We start from the raw sequence: 14,138 nt of genomic DNA, 5'->3' as shown, positions 1-14,138 counted from the left end.
GGGGCGGCGGGCTGGGCACGGTCACGTTCACGGGCAGCCGCGTCTTCTCCACGATGTGGCGGATGGTGTGCTCGCCCTCCTGCATCTGCAGCTCCAGGGGGCTGCGCGTGCTGAAGCGGCCCTTGCACTGGAAGGGCAGGCTGAGGCTCTCGTTGGTGCGGTGGTTCATGCAGATGAGGCAGGGCATCTTGCCCTTGCCCAGCTTGCCGATGGAGTTGAGCTTCCCGATCTTCTTGAAGATGGTGTTGAGCCGCGACCTCTCCTTGAAGGTCTTCGCGTACAGGATCTCCGCCTGCCCCATGAGCGTGAGCTCGTCGCCGGTGCACAGGGTGATGTTGTACACCTCCGTGTCCTCGTTGCATTCCCCCGAGGCCACCTGCAAGGTCAAGCACACGGCAGGTTAGCTTCCGGTCGCCCCGGCACCCCGGGCAGCAGAGCCTGCCTCCGGAGACGCGCAGGCGCAGGCGCTTTCGTGCGCGCACAAAGGGAAAATAGTGGTTTTGGGTAGCACCAAATTTATTATTTAAAAAATAATATTTATGTGGCTGACGATCACAAGATGACGTTAGTTTAGGCTTTTAAAAGTACACTTTGTTCGGAAGAAAAAGGAAATCTGTGCACTAGTGAACGTGGGAAATATAGAGGAATAAGACAAAAGGAAACGAACCCACGAGCCGAAGTCACGGGGAGCTATGGCGAATGGTTTGCTCCCTCTCCTCCCAGCTGCTTTCCCTGTGTAGCAGCCTATCAGATGGATCCTTATTTTGGGACATTAATATATTTAAAAAATATTTTTATGATATCTTTTTCCAGTTATAAAAATTGCTTTCATAAACAACCACTATAGAAAATTCATTTTTTTTTTCAATGAGAGGGGTGGAGTAAATTTAAAAAGTCCTTTATTAAAAACGATTAAAATTTTCCTAAATTTTCTAAAATTGGAATTGGGACAGATGCTCATTGGAAGAAATATAAAAATGAACAAAGTTGATACAGTCTTACCACTAAAAATAATCTATGTTAGCAATTTTACATGAGTAGAAATTAAAAAATGAAATGTATCAAATTACCTCAGAGATATAAATACACATGCGCACAATTTTGTTCCTGAGTTTCTCACTATAATTTATTCATCTTCCCATGTATACATATATACCATCAATTATAATATTGAAGTAACATAGGCCATTATATATGGTATGCATTAGTTTCTTTGACCAGTTCCTTATTGTTAATGAGTTTTCCTAATGTTTAGCATTAAAATTAGCACTGCAATGAACTTTTAAAAAAATATGTTTTTATTGATTTTAGAGAGAGAGGAAGGGGCAGGGATAGAGGGAAGAAACATCATCTATTGGCTGCCTCCTACTGGGGATTGAGCTCACAACCCATGTATGTGCCTTGACTGGGAATCGAACCCTCAACCTTTTGGTGTACAGGATGATGCTCCAATTAACTAAGCCTCCTGGCCAGGGCTGAGATGAGTTTCTTAAAATCATAGTAATGTGTCTTTTCAATTCTCTAAGTTTCTCCAAAGAAATAAAAATAAAAAAAAAATCAAATGCTGTTTCTGTATTCAATAAGATGGCTATATGCTTACTTTAAAAATTTTAATGCACTACTGTTATAATAGCAGATTCCCAAATATTGAAACAACCCTACATGCCTGAAATAACCCCCACATTATCATGCTGTTAAAGCTCTATTGCACAATTCTCTGGTAATATTTGATCTGTGATTTATGTCTCTTGCAGGTGACATTAGTCTATCATCCTATTATGTTATCTTTAGAAGGTTTTAGTATCAGGCTTACATGAAGCCTAAAATCGACTTTCTTCTCTTACGTAAATAAAAAGGCACCTGGGAAGAGTGGCTGATCGTGTTCATATCGCTTACTGAGCAGTACCATCAGTCCGTGTTTAGGAAGCTGGGTGGTAACACTCTTTGTAAATGATCTCTCACCCGCTCCACTCTTCTTGCTCATCTCTGCATAATCTTAACCTTTGGAACAAGCCGACTCTCAGTCCACATTCGTGCCATAAAAACAGCTCTGTTGTCTTCATAGAGCAGTTAATTTCTCTACAGGAGGCATTATCAGTGCACGAATAGCAGCACCATATCGTTTCAATGGCAATTGAGGCTCCAAAGGTTTAAAGTCCACTTTTGGTGAGTCAATGGACTCAAAGTTAAGTATAATTTTTAAAACTAAGGTCTCAACTTAACTGGGCTTACTTTCAGACTCAGCATTCACCTTGCCCTCACATAGATCCTGGGCTTCTCTACACTGGAGTAAGTTTAGGTATTGTCAATAAATAAATAAATAAATGTATGTTAGCTTTTTATTTGAAACTAGAGGCCCGGTGCACAAAATTCATGTATGGGAAGAGGGGGCGTCCCTCAGCCTGGCCTGCACCCTCTCCAATCCGGGATCCCTGGGGGATGTCCGACTAAACCAGCAGATGTCTAAACCAGCAGTTGGACATCCCTCTCACAATCCAGGACCACTGGCTCCTAACCACTCACCTGCCTGCCTGCCTGATCACCCCTGACCACTCTGCCTGCCTACCTGATCACCCCTACCCCTCTGCCTGCCAGCCTGATGCCCCTAACTTCTCCCCTGCCTGCCTGATTACCTTTAACCACCTTGGCCTGCTGGTCTGGTTGCCCCTAACTGCCTTCCTCTGCCGGCCTGGTCGCCCCTAACTGCCCTCCTCTGCCGGCCTGGTCACTCCTAACTGCTCTCCCCTGCTGGCCTGACCGCCCCTAACCATCTCTGCCTTGGCCCTACCACTGTGGCTTTCTCCAGAAGGACATCCGGATGAATGTCCAGAAGATGTCCAATCTAATTAGTATATTACCCTTTTATTAGTTTAGATAATTGTGGATTTGCAGGAAAGTTGTAAAGGTAGTAAGAGAGTTCCTGTATACCCTTCGCATAGTTCTCCTGCCCACATCGTACATAACCCTGGTGCATTATCAAAACTAAGACACTAACATCGACACAAGACTGTTAACTCCGCGACAAGCTTTGCTTGGATTTCACTAATAATTTTTTCCTTTCATGTCCTTTTTTTCTGCTCTAGGATCAAACCAGCATACCACATCGCATTTGGTCCTTGTTTGCTACAGTCTTGACAGTTCTGAAGAATACAAGTGAGGTCACTTTAAAGCTAATGAATAATTCATAAATGACAGTATTTGGCACATTTGAAGGCTGGCTCTTTTCCTGCAGCACCTGCAGCTTCAAGGTTTTTCAGTTACTGTATTTTAAGGATTCTTTGGTCACCAAGAATCCTTATAAAGATTTGTTTGCTATTAATTCTAACTTTTGGGTTATCCTGAAGGCTTTTATTGTCAGCTAGCATCTCATTAAACTTACAAGATATAGATCAGAGGTCAACAAACTACTGTCCAGGGTCCCAATCTTACATTACATTTATCACCTAACTTTGTAAATAAAGTTTTATTAGGACTCAGCTATGCCCACTCATTTACGTAGAGCCTACAGCTGCTTTCACTCTATGACAGTGTTGAGTCGCTGCAACAATGACTATATAGCCCACAAACTCTAAAATAGTTACTCTTATCTCCTTACAGAAAAAGTCTGCTGGCCCTGATATAGATAAATGGAAAGAACTATGGCCTTTGGAAATTAATTGGAACAATATATTAACGGTACAGTAGTATTAACTGAAGTACAAGACGAGTTTGAATCCTGCCTTTATGGTGAGGTGACCTCACACGAAGTGTTTTACTTTTTTGAACCTCAGTCTCATCTGTAAAAAGGGAATATCATCATCTACTCTGCAGGCTGAATCAATGTATGCTCTTAATAAATAGTGACTATTATTATTACTTTTATTAATAACTAGAGGCCTGGTGCACGAATTCGTGCACGGGTGTGGTCCCTCGGCCTGGCCGGCAATCGGGGCCGATAGGGGCCGGCCTGCCGGGGAGGGGGGGTGGGGGAGGAAGGACCATGGGAGGTTGGCCGGCTGCAGGAGGTTGGCTGTGGGAGCGCACTGACCACCAGGGGGCAGGTCTTGTGTTGAGCGTCTGCCCCCTGGTGGTCAGTGCACATCATAGCGACCAGTTGACTGGTTGGTTGCTTAGGCTTTTATATATATCCTATATAATAAAAGCCTAATATGCTAAGTTGTCCATTCAACCAATCAAAGCATAATCTATATATATAAAGGGCTAAGTGTACATCCATCTGACTGGTAGCTATGATGCACACTGACCATAAGGGGGAACACGCTCAACACAGGAGCTGCCATGACACGCACTGGCCATTTACAGAGAAATGGCACCGTGGACCTGGCGCCCACAAAGCAACACTCGGCTTCCCCCAAGTGGGACACAGGCCCCGCCACCACCCCGGAGCCACAGCCCACCAAATCGCAGCCAACGCCGCCAAGACCCCATGGTGCAAAATGTGGCCCCCAGCCCAGCCTAGAAACGGTGGCTGTGGGCGCCGGGTAATGTCATTGCATAGCAATGCCCAGCTTCCTTTCCCTAGTATGCTAATGATATGCTAAGGCTGTCCAACCACTCGCTATGATGTGCACTGACCACCAGGGGGCAGGCAGTCAACTGGTTGACCAGTTGCTATGATGTACATTGACCACCAGGGGGCAGATGCTCTGACAGGTAGGTTAGCTTGCTGCTGAGGTCCAACCGACAGGGACTGAGCGAGACGGGCAGGACATGCCCCAGAGCCCTCTTGCGAGCCCTCCCTGGCTGGCCAACCTCCTGTGTTCTTCCCTGGCCCCAGACTGTGCACCAGTGGGTCTCTCGGCCTGCCCTGTGCCCTCTCGCAATCCGGGAAGCCTGCGAGATTAAAATCAAACATTTTAATTGACTGTGTTACCCCAGAATAAAACTTGTCAGAATAGGGCCTGAAACATCATTATTGTGGCATCTCAAAGGAAGGGAATGTGCTGGTCTCCAAGATGCTCAGCTGCACCGCTCCCCTTCCTTTTCATGGAACTTCTACAGAAAACTTGGCAGTTCGTCCATTTGGATCAGGACGGAGACAGGCATGCTGAGAGGCAGGGTTCTCATGAGATTTGAGAAACACACACGTTCACTCTCTCCAACACCAAACTAGTTCCAGTTCACAGGAACCAACAGCGTTTCTCAAGTACGCAGAAATAACGACGTGTTATTTAGCTCTTTAAGTTGATACTATAATTTCCCTAATTTCCCTTTACAAACACACTCCTTCCAGAATGAACCCATTATAGGACCACTGAGTAGCACATACCAAATGGACGGAAAGCGAACGTCTACACAGCTTCTGAGATACAGAGCAGGCAGTATGTGCATACAGTAAACGGATCAAAACGATCTTTTCTAAATGCCACTCCCTGGGCAAATTCAGCAGTTTTGTCACCACTTCCACGTACGTGTGTACTTCTGGGGGAAGCTTTCCTGCCCCCGTACATAAACATGTGTGGCATGTGTGAGTGCAGTCCGTAGTGCCACGCTCCCCACTCTGATGTCATCGTCGATGCGAGCAGTTAGCTCTGCATAAACGATGAGACTCACAGACCCACCGATCCTGTGGTCGCTGCCGGTGACAGATAAAGAAGCTCATGAGGAAACGTTCTTCCTTTGGCAGCTGCGCCAAATAGTCTCCTCTGGTTTCTACAGATGTGATTTATTTGCATAATTCCCTTCCTCTTTATTTCTCTTTTAATAGCCAGAGAAACAATGTGTTCTGTCTAAGTGCTCTGGTATGCGTGCCTGGATAACAGTCCCAGTTTCAATGTTTCCTGAGAGGAAGTAATTCGGAGTGTGTTATCCAAACAACTCTAATAGGTCTAATCCAGGAAACGATCAGGGTTTTACTATTCACAATACCATTCAGAAGTAACAGCCCATAGTCAAGCAACATTGTAAAACACTGATGTAAACTTTCTCTCTCCCTTTCTCTCTCTCTCTCTCTCTCTCTCTCTCTCTCTCTCTCTCTCTCTCTCTCTCTCTCTCTCTCTCTCCCCCTGATGGTTCTGGCTATAGGCAATCTTTTCTCTAAAAATAGTTGTTCTAAAGATCAACTATATCACAGAGGTTAAAATTTCAGCTCTTGGATAAAAAAAAAAAATCAGGATTGATCTGATTGATGTACAAATTAAATAGAGAATATTTAATTAATATTAGCACATTGCTCCCCAAACTCCAATGTTATAACTCTTTCCTTTGGGAAAATGGCAGAAAATGAGAAAGCGCACAAAGAGGTCAGTAAATGACAACCTCGAGTGTCTTTTTTTTTTTTTTTTAAAAAAAACAACAACAGGAAAGAGGGCAAGGATGGCAAGTACATGGCGACGACCTAATTTGTGATGCGCACCAGGGGACGTGCCGTGGGGAGGTTTCCAGAGGCCTCACATCTCAGATGGCACAAGAAGCACCCGCCTGCCTTCAGACCCTGAAATAATTACCCTCACACTTGTATCCAATTTACCATCCGGAACGAATCTTAAAAATAAATGACATCTGGCTCATCCTAAGGAAGTTGGAACTTACAAAGTCAAAATGGGCTACCTCTAGATTCATTCACTTTTAATGTTTAAAATTCATCCGTGCACAGCAAAATTCAGGTTGCAGAGCAAATGGTAATTTCTGATCTCTGTGTGAGTACAGCCCTGCACCATATAAAGAAGTGTCAGGCAACAGTGGATGGCATGCATGACGGTGGGTGGCATGCATGACGGTGGGTGGCATGCATGATGGTGGATGGCATGTATGATGGTGGGTGGCATGTATGACAGTGGGTGGCATGCATGACGGTGGGTGGCATGCATGACGGTGGATGGCATGTATGACGGTGGGTGGCATGTATGACGGTGGGTGGCTTGTATGACGGTGGGTGGCATGTATGAGGGTGGATGACATGCATGACGGTGGGTGGCATGTATGAGGGTGGATGGCATGTATGACGGTGGGTGGCATGTATGGCGGTGGATGGCATGCATGATGGTGGGTGACATGTATGACGGTGGATGACATGTATGACGGTGGGTGGCATGTATGACAGTGGATGGCATGTATGACGGTGAATGGCATATATGACAGTGGCCCACAAGATTATGATGGAGCTAAAAAATCCCTATTGCCTAGTGCTGTGGCTGGCAAATCGCGGCTCGCCAGCCACATGCGGTTCTTTGGCCCCTTCAGTGTGGCTCTTCCACAAAATACCAGGTGCGGGCGCGCACGTACAGTGCGATTGAAACTTCGCGGACCATGCGCAGAAGTCAGTATTTTGTGGAAGGGCCACACTGAAGGGGCCAAAGAGCCGCATGTGGCTTGCGAGCTGCAGTTTGCCTACCACTGGCCTAGTGACCTCAGCGCTGTTGTAACTTCCTAGCGCAACTTATCGCTCAGGTGTTTTTGGCGAGGCTGGTGTAACAAACCTCCCGCACTGCCAGGCGTATAAAATTATAGCACGTACACTTAGGTACAGTCCATTATCCTCGATAATGACAATAAATGCCGATGGCTTTTACTCTACTAGAGATTTTTACTTAAATATATATTTACTATACGATAGTTCTTATTGTTGCCTACCACCTCTCTTGATTACATCCCTTCTCTGTGCTTGATTTAGCCTCGTGTTGTCTTGTACAGTAACATGCTGTCGAGGCCTGCAGCCCAGGTGCGCAGCAGGCCACCCATCAGGCTTGTGCACGTCCACCCACGATGTGCGCACACACAGCCACGAACGCGCCAGGTGCGGCGTTTCTGAGAACCAGCGCCTCCCGGGCCGGCGGTCGGGGGTGCCCGGCTGCAGAGCCGAGAGGGGGCGGTGAGCTCACAGGCCTCTGAGCAGTGGCTGCTGCCGGGCTCGGAGGAAACCTTGAAGGACCCCCCTCACTGGGCGTGCTGCTCCCCTCTCATTACAGTTCTGTCCCACGTGGCTACCAGCTTCCGCCCGCAGGGGGCTGGAAGGGAAAATGAAAACTAGACAGACAGACGCTGAGGCACGTGTCCCAACAAACACAGGGCAACAGACAAAAAGCACTTCAGGGAGGCCACCGACCACCCCCTGGGTGGGAGGGCCGCTCCACAGAAAGGCAGAAGCCTCAGGAGGCGAGAGTGAGGGTTACGTGTTGCTCAAATCCTTCTCTTGAAGATGGCAGAGAACTGCAATACATTTTAAGAAACTGAATGGAAATGACAGTCATTTTGGACGGGATTTTCTGTTCAAATTCACAGCCACCCCCGAGCTGGCGGTCCAGAGCGACTCAGGCTCCAAGGCGACCCAGCCCCGTTCTGTTCACACTCACAGGGACCCCACCCCTCGGGCCTCATCATCATCTCCCACCCCCAGGAGGGTCCTTTTCCGAACGCCTAGGGACATATTTTAAACTAGGATGATGGTTACGATCTACTCTTAAAACAAAACAACAAAACAAACAACTCCCCGAAGAGCAACCCACGTTTCAGCACCATTGCCCCGTGTGACTTCACAGGGCGACCGGGGAACGGCCGGTGGCCCGGAGAGAAGGCTGCCGGTGAGCTGCGTGTGCCTTTGAGAAGACAAACAGGGTCAGAGAGGCGAGCAATTAGGACAAGAGCAGAACCACCAGCAGCCGCGGGCCTCCCCGGGAATGGATTCTCAAGGCCTCGCCTGCAGTTTGCTCTGTGGAAGTGAGTCAAGAAAGTACCAGGACATATGTTGAATTTGTTAACTGCTACGTGCAGGGAAACAAGAGACAGCCTAACTAGTTGGCCGAAGGGGAACTTCTCAGCACTGGAGGGGAACTAATATGTTAAGTGAAAAGGCCCGCAGATTGCCTCAAGTCCATGACGGGGTGGGGGTGGGGGGTGGGGGGTGGGGCGCGGGGCAAGTCGAGGGGCGGGGGCAGGGGGCGGAAAGGAGGCTGGTTTCCAGTAACTCGAAAGCCTTGGGGGGAAAAAATCCCCAAACTCAGCATCATGAATTCTATTCAACTTCAGAACTTTTGCTTCTGTATTCAGCGAAGCACGTCCGCCCCCTCAGTGTCTCTTTAACAAAGCAAAGACCCACCTCTAGTCTTGTTTCTCTGTTAATACGGGTTAATATTCCGGGCTAATACTTTACAGCAGTATTTTTGAAGGGGTTCATCCTGACACAGGTTAACCTAATCAGAAACTACACTGATGCCAATAGAGACAAAACATCAAGTTAACGTGTAGGATTTTATTTTTAAAATATTGGTATGATACTCTGGTATGGAATAAGGTGTACAAATCTGCACGCATCACATTCATAAAAGCCACCAAATCCTGTGTATCAGAAATACAAAAACAAAAGGATCTGGTTAGGTAACAATTATTGGAAACACTTATTTAGATGGAAAACGAACTAAGTGTGCAAGCTCTTGTGTCACTGTGAACGGGTGTTCGGATCCCAATCGCCAGCCTGATCTCAAACCCACAGAGAGAATGGGAGGGAGCGGGAAGGGGGCTGGATGGAGTTCGGAGACCTGGCTCGGCTGCTGAGGAGCTCTGTGGCTTCTTGTGAATCAATGAAGCCAGCTAACATCTGTTTCCTACTGTTCATATGTGTCAAAAGGAGTAGGACGAGGCAACAAGGAAGGCCTCAAATTCAATGATTATAAACACTCAATGTCTGCAAACTTCCACCCTGCTGATCACTGATAATATTTTATCATTTTACTCTTTTAAAAAATATTTTTATTGATTTCAGAGAGGAAGGGAGAAGGAGAGAGGGATAGAAACATCAATGACGAGAGAGAATCATTGATCGGCTGCCTCCCTGCACGCCCTACACTGGGGGTGGAGCCCGCAACCCGGACATGTGCCCTGACGGGGAATCGAACCGTGACCTCCTGGTTCATAGGTAGATGCTCAACCAGTGAGCCACGCTGGCCAGGCTCATGTTTTAATTCTAAATCTTTTATTTTAAAACTAGGGGCCCGGTGCACGAAATTCGTGCACTGGGTGTGTGTGTGGGGTAGTGTCCCTCAGCCCAGCCTGCCCCCTCTCACATACTGGGAGCCCTCAGGCGTTGACCCCCATCACCCTCCAATTGCAGGATCGGCCCCTTGCCCAGGCCTGACGCCTCTGGCCTAGGCGTCCGGCCCGGGCAGCGAGGACCCGCAGCTGCAGCGGCCCCACGATCGTGGGCTTCACTTTAGGCCCAGGCAAGGGGCCCCTAGTTCCTGGGACTGCCAGCTTCGACCATGCCCAGCTCCCATCGCTGGCTCCACCCCTACTTACTGCTATCACTGGCCAGGGCGGAAAAGGCATCTGATTCTCCGATCATGGCTGGGGGGCAGGGCAAAGGCGGCCCCAGGGGTCTTAGCTCCCCCCTGGGTTTCCGATCACTGTCAGTGGCAGGGGGCTTCTTCCTGCTTTCCCTTTCGCCTCCCTGCATTGTGCCTACATATGCAAATTAACCGCCATCTTGTTGGCAGTTAACTGCCAATCTTAGTTGTCAGTTAATTTGCATATAGCCCTGATTAGCCAATGAAAAGGGTAGCTCGTACGCCAATTACCATTTTTCTCTTTTATTAGTGTTGATCCATGAAATATTTTCAGAAAAGGGTTTAAAATTATTAGCTTTCCTTTCCAAATGATTTTCTTTCCCATTTAGGTAATTCTAAATATAAGTTTTAAGGGGACATTTAAATCATATCAAGGCACTCATGGGATAGGATTTGATTAACTTCTGGCCAACGACTGTGGGTAAGATAAAAAATGAATGTGTTCTCACAGATCTTCAATGTAAATGAACACAAGTGTCTTGAATACAAGTTGAACGGGCCACGCAAAATCTCACCAGTTTTAATAGTAAAAGTAGAGAAAGTAGACTACAGCAGCTGTATTTTAGAGCTGGAAGAGAATGACTTAGCTTAGTCAATGAATGGACAGAACCACTTCTCCAGGAAGGAGGCTGGTTTGAGCACGCCCCTCTTTCCTGAGAAGCGAGGGTGGAGTGATTCACCCCCAAAGACACCGTTGCATTCTTGGGCTAAGCTACCACGCACGCAGTCTGTCTGTCACAGAGAGTGAATTGCTAAGAAAAACGCATCTTGCCCTCTAAATCTCGACATGTTCAGAGGACGGGACTCAGTCGGACTTCTCGCGGAAATGAGGTTCAACAGAAACTCTTGTCAGTGTGAACACTTTCTAAGATGTCTTAGTGTCTCTGTGAATGCCATGCGGCTGAGGACAATGCAGAGGACCTGTAGGCAATAAGGTTGCACCTTGTTGCAGCCATGGCTTCTCTGGTTAGTCCCTTTCCACATGCAAAAGGAACGCAGCGCCATAAACACCATTTAGCTTTTCTCTGATGAGCAAGGACCAGTCAATTCCCGTTGGCAACACCCTAGACATCAATTCCCCGTGTGTCCTGATACGGGCAGTCTCTGAGAAATGGAAGGAACATATGCCGATCCCAGACTGTGCTCTGAAGTCTCTCTCTTTAAATAAGTGAACGGCATTAGATCCTTCGTATGATTCTTTCACAAGAATATTGCTATTGATTTCAGAGAGGAAGAGAGACAGAGAAACATATCAATGATGAGAGAGAATCATTGATCGGCTGCCTCCTGCACACCCCTCACTGGGGATCGAGCCCACAACCTGGGCTTGTGCCTTGACTGGGAATCGAACTGTGACCTGCTGGTTCATAGCTCGACGCTCAACCACTGAGCCTGGCCGGCTGGGTCTTATGCCTTTTACTAGCTCCTGCAAGTGGAATATCAGCCTTATAGGAGATCTGGCCAAACAACGATTACACATCAGGGAATAAAGTCCAAATGAGAAAAAGACAACCTCTGAGCTGCCTTAACAGTTTAGCAAACGATAGGGCTAATGCAGCGTCGTTACCCGTCTGGGCATCCGGTCAGCTACAGCAAAAGCAATTCTTCAAAGACCAGTTTTGGCCCCTGACACCTCCTAGGACAAGGTCCACCTCACAAGAAGATGGACCTTTCCCTGTGAGGCCCAGATGGGCACATGATGGCCTGCAGGCTATTTAGTGAGGATAAATATTTGGTTCTTCCAAAGCTACCTTCACGTTGAACGTTATTTCCTCCATGACGTACACGCGTTCAGGGAACGCTTTGGCCACCTCCTCCACGCTGTTGAAATATTGCACTGGCTCCTTTATATCTCGGTCCTGTTCCAGCAGCTTGAATTGGCCTGAAATACATGATAAACAGAAGAGAGGTGAGATGTTTACGGGGGACCGCTGTCCCCGTGGTGATGGCATCCCCTTTCCCTATTCCCACCCACTCTTCTTGTCCAAGGCATCTGATCGTTATCATAAAAAAACAAAGTAAAAAAGGCCACGGCAGGTTTTCTTAAACACCAGCTTGAAAACGAGCACAGACGTGTACTTTTTTCTTTGCTTATATTCAGAGTTCATTACCAGAGGACCAACATCAAACTGAATGGATGCTCACTTGCAATCTGACCTCAGAGTAAAAACTTACTCCGTGTGGCTCATTTTGTTTGTCACAGGAAGTCATGTTGTCATTTCGCGGTGATAACCCAGACACGTCATATTCTAAAACCAAGGCCGCGCGGCTTAGGGGGCTAATTTTTTAGATGCGTGTCCCAAACATTCACAAGTAACACCGACCTATCCTGTGGACCCTCAGCTCTCACAGGTTTCCCTGGTTTCAACTCCGCGTAGGCGGTGGGGGACTCCCGAGCCGCTATAACCGGGATCTGCTGTGGGCGGGCACGAAGCCTGTGCACAGAGGCTGGAGGGGTGCAGGGGGGTGCGCCTCCTTCTAACGAACGAGCACTTGCAGCAAGTGGCTTCCTTCTTTTTAAAAAAATATTTTTTATTGATTTCAGAGAGAAAGGGAGAAGAAGAGAGAGAGAAGCATCAGTGATGAGAAAGAATCTTTGATCGGCTGCCTCTTGCATGCCCCCTACGTAACTCGAGCATGTGCCCCGACCGGGAATCAAACCGTGACCTCCTGGTTCACAGGTCGAAGCTCAACCACCGAGCCACACGGGCTGGGCTCTCTGTGACTTCTAACGTGCAGGGTTGGCAAACTAATTCTGTAAATATTTTAGGTTTTGTGGGCTAAACAGTCTCTGTCACAACTACTCAATTCGCTTAGTTCTCGAAAGCTGCCGCCGACGATGTGTAAACACGGTGGACCAGCTGCGCACCGATCCAACTTTATTTACAGAAACAGGCAGCGGGTCGGGTTTGGCCCTCGGGCCACACCCTTTGCTGACCTGTCCCTCGGAAGCAGTGGACAGTATGGATGACGGTGGGGACAAGCAGACAGACGTCAGAAGTGAAGATGACCAGGCCTCCACGCCAACACCCCTGAACAGTTATGCCGAGGTCTCGTGTAAGGCCCCTGAGACCACAAACTAAGCCGACCCTGTTTATCTGAGAATGGAAGTTTCCCCTTCAGTGGGAGTCTGACATCAAGTGTGAACTGCAAAGTGGGTTTTACAAGGAGAACCATGCAAACCTCCAGCAGACAGGGACACCCACCTTCTCTCCCCATAGTTTACAAGATCACCTTCCTAGCACCTTGCACTGAGCCCCTCTTCTTCTATAAAAGGCCACGCCACTCTCCGGTGAGTCCACGCGAGGCACCCTGGGAGAGATGCTGAGCTACCGTGTCACCCTCTCTTCTGTGGCTGCTGCGGCCTGGACGTCCCAACAACATCCATCCAACCTTGGGGACAATCCAGGCGTTAAGAGCCAGCTCCCTGCCAGGATGCGAACTCAATGGACATAACACATTCCCGCCCCCCCCCACGCGGGGGAACTTATTTCTTAACAGACCATTTCATGACCAGCAGAGGCTGAGCCACCAAAGAAAAGCACTTGGAGGCCGTTGGGACATCTGTTCTGAGCTGTCACCGCCACACTCCGCGCATGGAGGGAGGAGGGCCTTGTCTTTCAGCAGCGCTGAGGGTTTCAGAAAACGCCTCTACGGACAGCCGTCCCAGCTGCAGGACCCGGGCCCCAGGAGCGAACGCAACACCACCGACAGGCCCCTCTAGTCCAGTTTAGATACAGCCAAGGTGGTATTTACAAAGCAAAGATCGGCACCCTCCTGCACTGCTTTCGTGCTGTGTTTCCGAAACTGTACTGCAGAATTCATCCGGGGACAAGATATAACCGTCATCCAGAAAACATC

General features: G+C 48.0%; 2 protein-coding genes across 7 annotated transcripts in view; one reads left to right on the top strand and one right to left on the bottom strand.

Moving 5' to 3' along the window:
* Window positions 1–14,138, top strand: part of MEP1B (meprin A subunit beta) — a 495,370-nt gene that overhangs the window by 79,776 nt on the left and 401,456 nt on the right. The window lies entirely within an intron of this gene.
* GAREM1 (GRB2 associated regulator of MAPK1 subtype 1) overlaps window positions 1–14,138 on the bottom strand; it is a 156,715-nt gene that overhangs the window by 22,013 nt on the left and 120,564 nt on the right. For 4 of the 6 annotated variants that reach the window (XM_059707395.1, XM_059707393.1, XM_059707394.1 and 1 more), the window contains 2 exons: window positions 12,029–12,159; window positions 1–376 (listed from right to left, as the gene is read on the bottom strand). The exon at window positions 1–376 is cut by the window's left edge and continues 794 nt beyond it. In XM_059707395.1, coding sequence (XP_059563378.1) covers window positions 1–376; window positions 12,029–12,159 — 507 coding nt within the window. Of the gene's footprint in view, window positions 377–12,028; window positions 12,160–12,601; window positions 12,749–14,138 lie in introns of those variants that run through there. The other 2 variants (XM_059707397.1, XM_059707398.1) reach the window with 2 other exon arrangements.

The sequence above is a fragment of the Myotis daubentonii genome, chromosome 8, assembly GCF_963259705.1.
Source record: "Myotis daubentonii chromosome 8, mMyoDau2.1, whole genome shotgun sequence".
NCBI classification, from domain to species: domain Eukaryota; kingdom Metazoa; phylum Chordata; class Mammalia; order Chiroptera; family Vespertilionidae; genus Myotis; species Myotis daubentonii.
This window is presented reverse-complemented; position numbering and strand designations above follow the sequence as displayed.